The sequence below is a fragment of the Dipodomys ordii genome, unplaced genomic scaffold (assembly GCF_000151885.1).
Source record: "Dipodomys ordii isolate 6190 unplaced genomic scaffold, Dord_2.0 Scaffold246, whole genome shotgun sequence".
Classification (NCBI taxonomy): Eukaryota; Metazoa; Chordata; class Mammalia; order Rodentia; family Heteromyidae; genus Dipodomys; species Dipodomys ordii.
This window is the reverse complement of record NW_012267462.1, coordinates 43,131-55,146: the sequence shown is the minus strand read 5'-3', so window position 1 is coordinate 55,146 and position 12,016 is coordinate 43,131. Positions and strand designations below refer to the sequence as shown.

Below are 12,016 nucleotides of genomic sequence, written 5' to 3'. Positions count from 1 at the left end.
AAAAGTTAATCTAACCAAAGGACAGTGACCAAACTCTGCTAAGGGCTTGAAGGTAAAGCAGCATTTGGGGAACACATAGAGCAGAGGCAAGAAATGCACAACTGTACCTCCAGCTGGTGAACAGAAAGCACAGCATTTGCTATAGTTGTGAGCCAGGATCATGTGCTTGAGGGAAGTATTTCAAGTTCATTATAAAGGGAATAAAATCACAAAAGACATTTCATTCTTATATTACCTGTTAGCTATAATATTACTTAAGACACAAAGAATTTTTTTTCAATAAATGCTTCATGGTTTATCTGAAGTCTTCTGGTCTCTGTGCTACTATGATTATTCTCCTGTTCCGTGATTGTAGATTTAATGAAGTCATATTGTCACTCAAACCTCATCTGCACTCATAGTTACTCATAGGTATCTTCCTCCTAGACAGACTCAGATGATCTGCTCTGCTGTTCCCCAGACCAGTAACCCTAAGGATAGCTCACACAGCCTAAAAGGAAGTTTTAGTTCAGGGATGTATCACTGTGGGAGGCTCATGTGTTTCTTGAAGGCAGTGATAAACTCCAACATCCTCAGGCTCTACCTTGCTGATGTCAGTGTGAAATCTATGCTTGACCCACTGCCAGTGAATCTGTCGGGAACCACAGAAAATCAGTTGGAACCTGTGTATATCAGGAGTTGTGGAGACCGGCCTGGCTTCTGCAGGTCCCAATTCAGATAAGTGTTTCCATTGCTACGCAGGAGGCTTTGACTAGACCTGCAGGAGATGGAGGCCGTATCTCCCAGTGTGACAGGCAGGAGACTGGGTCTTCACAACATCTCCACTGGATCCTGAAATTAGAATAAGACAGAAGTGCAAGGTTATCCACAAACATAGACATCCTGATATTATTAGTATTTTGATATATATTGCCTGTTTTTGTATTTCATATTGATTAATAATCTAAAATATAAAAAATTATAAATAGAGTTATTTCTAAAATAAAAAAGAGGTCTCTAGGAGTCACTGACTGTATTTTCATCTAGCAGCCTTCACCCAAGCACAGTTTTTTCTGGAATGTTCCTCACTCTCTTACACCTAACTATCACTTTCCCAACATGGATAATAGTATCTACACAGATAGGGCACAAATGGACCCTTAGAGCCCACCTTTCCACCCACTCTAGTTCCTCATCTCCCTTTGCCCTCACCAGGGATCCAGAGCATTAACAGCTCCAGGAGTCCATAGAAGGACTTCATTTTTAAGAGTTAAATGAGTAGTCTTGCCAGGTCAAGGCACGTTCAGATCTCAGAAAGGAAGGTCCTCCTTAGGGACCAATATGCAAATCTCCTGGTGGGTGCAATAGTGTGGGAAGAGCCAAGGGGAAGGTAAGGCCTGCTCTTCTGAGAAAAGTGATACCAAATATGCTGTGTTTGGTTACAACCAATAAAATCCTTGATTCCTGCAGCACTGGGAAGAAAGACCCCACTGAGAAGGAAGATAGGGTGCACATGGCTCTGACACCCTAAAACATCATCAGAGACCAAAAGCATGCAGGCTCATGTCAAGGAGAGTCTGTAGGAAGGGAGTGAGCACAATTCCTTGCCTTAAACTCATGCAGAAGGTCTAGATAGAAACACTGTACTTACCAGCAGCAGCAAGGATCCTCAAGGGAGATGAATAGTTTAGCTAGATGAAGTGGCATCTTATGCCCATAGTTACTAAGTTATATGTTCAGGAATCTCAGCTACAAGTGTTAAAACTTCTGTTTCCAAAGGAAATTTAACATAAAGAATTGATAGGAAGAACAAAATTTTCTGCTACTAGTAGTGATCTAAATGCATTTATTTGTAAGATTAAAGGACAATGCCCTCTTTCTGACAGAAGCATATCATTCCAGTGTATATAGATAGATAGATAGATAGATAGATAGATAGATAGATAGATAGATAGATAGACAGATAGATAGATATAGATGTATACAGATGCATATATAGATCTATATATATATATCACATTTTCTTGATCCATTCATATATTGGGGAGCATCAGTTTTGGTTCCATATCTTAGCTACAGTGAATAGTGCTGCAAGTAATACAGTTGTGCTGGTAACATTAATGGGCCTTGTTTGTGGTCACTTGAGTAAATTCCCAGAAGTGGGATTGCTGGATTGTAATGATTTCAATGTTTAATCTTTTGAGGAACCTCCATCCTGCTTTCCATAATGGTTGAATCACATTATGTTCCCACCATCAGAGTAGTATCTGGCCTCATCCCTGCCAACATCTATTATTATTTGTTTTCTTAATAATAGCCATTGTAACTGGGGTGAGGTAGAATCTCAATTTGGTTGTGAATGGCATCTCTCTTATGACCAGAGATGTTGAACATTTCTTCAGGTGTCTATTGGCCATTCTTATTTGCTCTCCAGAATAGACTCTTAATTCTTTAGCCCAATTATTAATGGTCTGGTTATTTCTTTGAGGACTTTTTGGAGGGGTGTTTATTGAGCTTTAGGTATGTTTTTGATATGAGGCCTTGTCTGTTGTATAGCTAGTGAATATCTTCTCCCAGTCTGCGAGCTTTCTATTTATTTTACTGGCTATGGCGTTTGCCATGTAGAAGCTCTGCAGCTAAATATGATACCATTTATCCATCTATTTTTTGATTTGCTGTGTTTCTTGATCTTTATTTAGAAAGTTTTCACCAGGGTAAAGGAACCCTAGAAATTCCTTTGCAAGAAAATGTAAATACTTAGAATAAACCATATTAAGTGAAGTAAGCAGACCTAAAGAAACATAGGCTCCATAGTTTCCTTCATTTGTAATAATTAGTATATATCTAGTATTGTCCTTGCAGACAATCACAATAGGTCAATAGCTACGTACATATCACCATATAAAATTATGCTAATCCAAATGAACTCCAAGATATAGAAACAAGAATACTTTTTAGTTGACTTTGTTGTGGTTTCTATACGGTATCAAGTTCCTTCTTTTTATTATATCTTTTTTTAAATACCCTTTGGCTTATCCCCTGTAGTCAATGTTTATATTCTGGTACCATTCATCTTTTATACATGTTTATATGACTTGAGAAGAGAAGGAGAATAATAAAATGGTCAAACAAAGACAAAGGGTGACCAATGCAACAGTGATAATCACAGGACACTATGTTGGAAATGAACTTTATAACTTCGGGGTGGGTGGGTTGGGTGGAGGGATAGTAGGAGATGAAGGAATGAGTAACAATATTTGACAAGAAATGTTCTCATTACCCTGTTTATGTAACTGTTACCCTTCTGTACAGTACCTTTACAAGAAAATAAAATTAAAAAGGATAAAAGAAAAATGTTACAAAGTTTTACTTCAAAGTGTGACTATATATTCAATGTAATGAGTTTTAAAATCCATTAACTATTCTGTTAATCTTTCACACTGTATTTGCACAACAAATTGCTCACAGAATTTCTTAAATCTTCCCTCTAGAGAGTAAAGGGAGAAAGTAATCAAGATGTATTCCAGTCCTATACCGTTATGTTTTTAACCCCCTTTTTTAAATTATGAAAAGATAAATATAGGTATATAATTCTGGTTATCTTAAATAAACATAAAATCTTTTATCGTCTCCATTCCCAATCTAAATTAACCAGTTTCTGCTTATTTGTCACAGACAGTTCAGTCTCTACTTCTTGTCTCCAAGGATTCTGCTATGTCATGTGGCAGAACATCACATGGTAAGAAGGAACACATGGAGAAGGAAGTTGGTGCTGATGCTCCAGAAGACCCCACATGGTCATCTGAAGGGCCTCCTTGGGGGAAGTGTTTAGATCATTGGGGTCCTGTTATCAGAAGGGCTATATCTCCTCTCATGGAGTGAATCTGTTCTCACAGTAGTTGCTTGTTATAAACCATATGTTTAAACTCTTTTAATTGCAGCTTGTTTTTATTTTTTTTTTGTTTTTCTGTTTATTTGGTTGTCGGGCTTGAACTCTTGGCCTGGGCACTGTCCCTCAGCTCTTCAGCTCAAAGAGAGTGCTCTACCACTTGAGCTACAGTGCCACTTCCAGTTTTCTGGTGGTTTATTGGAGATAAGACTCTTACGTTCTTCCTTCCCAGAATGGCTTTGAACCTCAAACCTCAGATCTCAGCTTCCTGAGTAGCTAGGATTACAGGTGTGAGCCAACAGAGCCCAGCTACTACTTGTTGTTCTACAGATAGGACAGGCCTCACCTGAGTAGTGGCAGATGAGACTACTGCATCTAGAATTTTCTGTATCTAAAACTAGGTTAAACATTATTCAGAGCTTAGGTCAGTTGACTGATAAAGGCTTCCTTCTTGTTCCTTTCCTATTTCTGTTTATCTTTTCTTTTCACTGTCCCCAAACAACTTCTTTTTTAAATAAGTTTTTTATTGTGAAAATACTGTGCAGAGGGGTTACAATCATATAAACAAGGTAATGAGTACATTTCTTATCAAGCCTTGTTGCCTCCTCCTGTTTTTCTCCTACTATCCCTTCCCTCCCATCTCCACAACTGTACTCCTCCCTCTCCTACCACATCCCTCTCCCCACACCCACCTAAATTGTAAAGTTTATTTTTTCACAAAGCATCTTGTCCATTGTTGCAATGGATCAACCTGTATCCCTATTTAAACAAAATATTTTTTCCCTTCCACTGCACAAAATATACCATCATGAAATTCAGTGAAAACTGCTTCTTAGCCTTGTGCCAGTGAGTCATGCATAAAATCTTAGGTACTCAGGAGGCTGAGATCTGAGGATCACAGTTCAAAGCCAGCCTGGGAAAGAAAGTCTTGGAGATTCTTACCTCCAATTACAACCACTAGAAAACTGGAAGTGGCATTGTAGCTCAAGTGGGAGAGCGCTCGCCTTGAACTGAAGAGCTGAGGGTCAAAGCTCAGGCCCAGAGTACAAGCCCTATGACCGACCAACACAGGCCTGCAAGGGGAGAGCTTTGTGGGCTATAGGCTCAGCTGAGTGGGGTCTCAGAAGATATGCTCTGCTCGGTATCCTCAGAGCCCTTGGCAGCTGAATGAAATATATTACAAATCAGACCATGGCTGTAACAGGGATTGGGTAAATTTGCTATTTTGTGTTTTGCAACTGGATATTATATATAAATACATATGCATGTGTATATATTCACATACATATCTGTGCATATATACATATATATATATATGGTAACTCATGGATGTATCTCTCAATAAACTGGAAATTTTCCATTTTAATCAAGAAATCTGCTTTATGTGTCAAGACTTGATGATGAATTTTTTTATAATCTAAAAACAAAATCTTTTCTAAAGCTCTCTTGAATTGCTTTTAAAAACTTGGTTTGATATACCTAAAATGGCTCTTTCTTTTTGTGGCTACAAATTGTTAGCACAATGTAAGTGAAACATGAGTATAGATCATTTATTTTTAATGTCAGAAGAGTCATTGTAAGGTGTGTGCTGCTTGGGATGAGCAGGAGGACAGAGAGTTAGGGTGTGCAAAAGCCTCCATGACCTCTCTCTCTCCAGTGACCTTAAAGTTTGTCTGCATCTGAGAAGTTGTGTAGAGTAGAGGCAGTTGTGCAGGTAGAGGCCCCAGGAGGAGCAGCTGGGACAGCCCAGCCTCTTACTTCTGCCTTGCTGGGAGGTTTTTGTTATGACTTGTATCCCTGTGGGAGGATTGTTATAACTCTGTTGACAGAAATAAGTTGCCACATCTTCAGGCTGCAGGCTGCTGATGGCGAGAGTGAACCCTGTCCCAGATCCACTGCCACTGAACCTTAATGGAAACCCAGATTGCAAAGTAGTTGCATAACGAATCAGGAGCTTTGGAGCTTTCCCTGCTCTCTGCTGGTACCAATGTAAACTCTCACTAATGTCCTGACTGGCTCTGCAAGTAATGGTGACTCCGTTGCCCAGAGATGATGGCAGGGATTGTGGCTGGGTCAACTGGATGTCACATCTGGCACCTGACATTGGAAACATAAAAGCCATTAGCAGTTTAATTAATTGTGCTGTCCAGGTACTTCTATGAACAGCCAGGCAGCTCAGCTGAACACTGGATGAATAATCCCCTGTATCATCTTTCCTTACTTGCAACCCAGAGCAGCAGGAGCCCCAGGAGCTGAGCAGAAGCCCTCATGTCCATGCTGTGTGCTGACTGGAACTTCTCCTGCACAGAATGTGAGCAGCCTATGAAGAAGTTCCCAGTGTAGTGGCCTGTGCTCTGGGCACATGCAAATCAACATGGTTTGGGCAGTGCAAGTCAGAGCTGCAGGCTGGAAGATCTCAGTGACAAAGCACACACCTGAAGAACCCAGATATCTAAAGTGCTTGTAAATAATGTGTTTCTAGAGACAAGAAAACATTATGATTCTGTTGGCCTGTGATAAGAATAGATTTTTTTCCAGATCTGAGGACTGAACTAAATGCCTTGAACCTTTCCAGGTAAGTGTTCTTCCACTGAGCTCAATTCCCAACCCCAAATAGAATTTTTAACATTTTCAACATATGCATGAATTGGTATGATTTTGTTCACTTAAACCAGTCACTCAAAGACAAACATTTTCAAGGGAAATTAATTTTAGAATGCCCCTAACTCTGGTATCAGTGGAGTTTGTGACACAGAATTCCTAAGAGTATTCAGGTTGTTTGCTTGAACCTTGTTATATGGTTTAATAATGATAATTATTACCAAGACATGTGTGTTAAAAAAGTGTAATAACTGTGTAGGTAGAAAGACACATAGATGCATTGATAGAAAGAGAGAAATGAACAGTTTTCAAAGTTTTTAATGGAAGGTAGCACTAAAAAATATAATAGGTGCAATAAAGTGTCATGATCAGAGGTATATGGACAATCCATTGGTGCATTCATTGGCATCCTGTGAACTCATATAAATGACTGGATTGCTTCCCTTCTGAATGTTCTTCCCTATCGCCTCCCTCTGGAACAGTTCACATCAGGTATTTCTTCTTTATTTTTAGGAAAATACCTGGAATCATATCTAGCTTTGTGGGCATTATGCATGTATGTGCCAGATATTTCTGAACTTTTGGAAGACTTTTGTTTCATCAATTAATGGAAACTCTTCTTTCTCAGAAGCTGAATTGTTCTCTAGACCTAGGACTCAACTCTACTTAAACTTCATTATGCTTCTTAAGCTGCATAGTCCTTCAAGTTACATGTCTTTTAGATCCTAAGTCAAGCAGTTTTTGTGTAATAGGCCTGGGGCTTGACTTAATCCCTTAGCTTTTCTGCTCACGGGTGATAGTCTGCCAAATGAGTCACAGCTTCACTTCTAACCTTTTGGTGTTTAACTGGTGACAGAGATTCATAGTCTTTTATGTCCAAGGTGACTTCCAACCTTAATCATCAGATCTGAGCCTCCTCTGTAGCTAGTATTATATATATATGACCACCAATAAAGCAGTTTTCACAAGTTGTATTTAGGAGATGTGATTCATATAGGTACAGAAATGATAAATTGCAATGTGTGGTCAAGTGAGCAGTTGAGAAACTGGAGCCACCCAGTTTGCAAAGAACATCTTCAACGTGGGGAATCACAGACAGTGAAGCCGAAGTGAAGTGAAGAAGGTCCCCACATAGAGATTATCATGTGGACATACTTCATCCCATTGTGTAGATTGTCATACCAGAGTTAGAAGAACAGGGTGATCACGTGGAACTTTCCACTGTAAGTTCAAGAAGATGATGTGTAAAGATAACACTGCTCTTTCAAAGCCAATAGACCATGAGTAACTCATTACTCAATCAGTGTTTTCTTCAATATCATTTACTACCAGAACTCCAACTTAGTCTTGATTTGATGACCTCCATCTATTAAACAATTAATGTTCTCTGTACCACATGCTCACATAATTCTTCTACAATGCTCTTTTTCCCTCTTTTGATGATGATTTATAAGCTTCCCTAAAAGCTATGCCCACCCCTTCACTGTTCTGAAATATCACTTCTAATCTTATCACATGGTCCCATGAATAGCCCCTACTGCCCTTGCTGGGAGGGATCTGGTGTCTCTTACATGCACTGCAGGACAAAGCTGGTACTAAAGAAAACCAGGAGCAGGCAGCTGGCTGCTGTAGTTGTGAAGGCCATCTGGTAAATTCAAGGGACCATAATAATAGGATGAGGAAGAGAGACCCCAAGAGTATCCATTTGAGTGTGGTTAAAATCAGCCAGGCCCTGGGAATTATACATTACATTCTCCAGATCCACACTCCAGGGCTGCCTTCAGCATGTGTGGACATGTGGCATGGCACTTGTGAATTTCAAATCTGCACAGATTTCAGATCCTGAAATACATGGAAGAGTTGGAATACTAGACTTATATCAGAGCTGCAGGTAGTCTTACCCTGCCCTGGGTTGTGAGAATTGTAGCCACCAGTCTGAGAGATGAGGCTGAAAACCAAAGAAAGAGATGAAGTCCAAGGACATAAGAAAATATTTCTGGGGATCTTCCTGGAAGAAGAAAGAGCACCCAGGTAAGAAAGATGTTAATTGTCTGGCCCATGAGCCTAAGTGAGGACTCGGTTCAAGGAAAAAATCCATTTCTCTCAGAACAGAGAGGAGCACTTCACAAATGAATGTAGAATTTATATATCTATCGTTCATATTTAATAAATTACATATTAAACTAACACATTAATTTATATAATTCTTATTATCTAACTCAGCATTTTCAGTTCTGACATGGAAAAAGAATGCTAGGGAACAATGAACAGTTATATTTCTAGCCTGACATAATGAAACTCAGGACACTCTGTGCCTTTAAGGACAATCAGTGGCCTGATCACTGCAGAGGACTCTTAGGAACTGCTGGGGACAGCACTGACACTGCAGCCCCCTCTCACCTCCCACAGCTGGACAGGGTGTGTGCACATGTTCCCTTCAGGGCTGCATATCTGCAGGGTCCACCCTCCTTCCCTCACCATTCTGATCTGCCCTTAATGACTTCACTACAAGAAACTGTGTGTCATCCTTGTCAGGTTTGTTTACGGTTTACAAAGTGGACGTGGGGAGACACAATCCCCTCTGTAAACATGGTCCTACATGCCATGTGTGCCATGAAAGCCTGAGATGGAACTCCCTGGCTTCAAGCTCCTATGGACAAGGTTAGGTTTCAGGTTTTTCTTTGTGAGATTTGTTTGCCATCTAGTGGCCTTTTCATGACATAGCAGCTGACAAGATCTTTATTTGGAGTTTTACCTTCGTTGTTAATAGTTGTGCAGATTCCCAATAGTTTTATATGCATAATCATGGAATTTTACTTATTTTATTGTTGGATAAATTGTAATTGTCATATATTAGCAACAGGAGGTTAGTTTGTGATGAGAATCCTTACCTGAATGCAGCTTATTTTGAAAAAATCACCAACTTCTTTCTATTGCTGTACTCTTCACCTACCATTCCCACCATTTTTCATACTGTGTAAAGGAACTTCATAACTCGAATACACATTTGAGTATATATATATATATATATATGTATATCTATTTATTTATATGCCCAATTCATCTTCTACACTTAGTGTGCTTTTTCCCTTTCTTTCATCCTCACCTGATATTTTCCATTTTGGCATTCAAGTTTCATATTATTATTATTATTATTATCAATACCATCATCACCATCACCACCATCATTTAAGTCTGGGTTCCACAAATAAGTAAGACCAAACAGTATTTTTCTTTTGCCTCCTGACCTATGTCACTCAATATGATGATCTAGTTCTTTTCATTTCCTTGCAATTTACATGATTTCATTGTTCATCTCCCTCTGTCCTTACCAGTGAGCCAGAGCATTAGCAGCGCAGGAGCTTACTAAAAGAATTCTCTTTTAAGAGTCCTGATAGGACAAGACAAGGGCAAGCTGAGCAATCATCTCAGACTCAAAAGGGAAAGTCCTCCTTAGGGAGCTCTATGCAAATTAGCAGGTGGGTGCAGCAGTGTAAAGGGAGCACAAGGCGGGCAAAGCCCTCTTGTGTGACAAACTGCAAATTATATCCACCTGGATACCATATTTTAGAGGCTCAGAAGGACAGATTTGTGTTTTTTTTTATAAGACAATGGAAGCATTGTCTGGTTGGTTCTCCTGAGGCAGATGAAAGACACACAGACAAGATTGAGAGGGTTGTCAATGACCCCCTTTACCAAATCTCCCAGTGACTTTCAGAGCCTGGCTGTGGCTGAGATGCACTGTCAGCAGGCAGAGGCACCAGGAGAACAGCTGGCACAGCCCAGCCTCTCATATTTGCACTCCCCCAGGGAGGTTTATATTTGGTCTTGTATCACCATGGGGGTTGAACTATTTATTACTCATTTGACAGTAGTAAGTTGCAGTATCTTCAAACTGCAGGTTGCTGGTAGTGAAAGTAGACTCTCTTCCCCATCCATTGCCACTAAATATGGATGTCACCCCAGACTGTAAAATGGATGACCAATAAATTAAGAGTTTAGGAGCATCATGTTGTTTCTGATGATGCCACTGTGAATCTTCACTAATCCCTGATTGGATCTGCAAGTGATGGAGACTGTCTCCTACATATGCACACAGAGAGGATGACACTGGGAAATGGGGATGTCACATCTGGCACCTGATATTGAAAACAGACACCAAATATCCACAGAATTCATTATGTTCTGGGAGTTTCCATGGGGAGGGAGGCATCTCTGTTAATCCTGGGCTCAATAAATTCCTAGTGTTCTCCTTCTTTATCTTTGGGTCAAAGCAGCAGGATCCTTTGAGCTGCACAGAAGCCATAACTCATCCTGTGTGCTGACTGGCACTGACGGATGCACAGGGTGTGAGCAGACCATGAAGAAGGGTTCAGGCAGTTGGCTGTGTGGGGGCACATGCAAATCCTCAGGAGCTGGGCACAGCTGCAGGACATGGGCACGATCCCTGAGCTTTCTTGTCTGAGGTCCATGATCTAGGCACTCTAATACTCGGTTCAAAGGAGTGGAGAATGTGGACATCCTTGTCTCATTCTTGAGTTTAAAGGAAATGGATTTGGTATGACCTTAAAGGCCATTTAGTACAATGCTGGCTGTAGGTTTATTATATTCAGCCTTTATTGTATTGAGGAAGGTTCCATAGATTCCTAGTTTTTCCAGAGCTTTCATCATAAAGGGGTTTTGGATCTTGTCAATTTCTTTCTCTGCATCTATTGAGATAATTGTGTGGTTCTTATCCTTGCTCTTGTTGAACTTTATCAATTGATTTGCATATATTGAACCAGTTTTGCATCCCTAAAATGAATCCTGTTTGATCATGGTATATGATTTTTTTGATGAGTTGTTCAAGTCAATTGGCCAAGATTTTGTTGAGACGTTTTGTGACCCTATTCATCAAAGAAATGGGTCTATAGTTCTCTTTCTTTGATGAATCCTTGCCTGGTTTTGGATGAGGATAATTCTGGCTTCATAAAAAGAGTGTGATATTGAATTTTTGCTTTCAATATCATTGAAGAGAATGTTGAGATTCTTCCTCACCCCAGTTAGAATAGCTATAATCCAGAAATCTACTAAAAACAAATGCTGAAGGAGATGTGGAGAGAAGGGAACTCTACTGTTGGTAGGAGTGTAAACTTGTTCAACCACTTTGGAAAGCAGTATGGAGGTTCCTTGAAAGACTCCACATAGAGCTTCCCTATGACCCAGCAATCCCACTCTTGAGCATTTACCCAAACAATCACAAACAAGGTCATACCAAAGCTACCAGCACAACCATGTTTATCACATACTTATTTTCCATAGTTAGAATATTGAACCAATCCCGATGTCCCTCAACAGATGAATGGATGAAGAAAATGTGGTACATGTATACAATGAAATTCTATGCTTCGTTTTCGACATGACAACTTGTACTTCTCATTGTTGCAACAGGTCCACCTGTATCCTTAAAGGACTTGTTTTTCCCCATCTCCTCCACAAGTTATACTGACATCAAATATAGTGAAAGCAGGGGTTATACTGTGGGGGAGAGACATACAAAGCAACAAA

The 12,016-nt window shown here is 39.9% G+C and overlaps 1 gene segment (V, D, J or C); it reads right to left on the bottom strand.

Moving 5' to 3' along the window:
• Positions 1-751: 751 nt before the first annotated feature.
• Positions 752-6,144, bottom strand: LOC106000829. The segment is given in 3 exon segments: positions 752-831; positions 5,627-5,965; positions 6,090-6,144. Coding segments are annotated over 3 exon segments (474 nt in total).
• Positions 6,145-12,016: the final 5,872 nt, after the last annotated feature.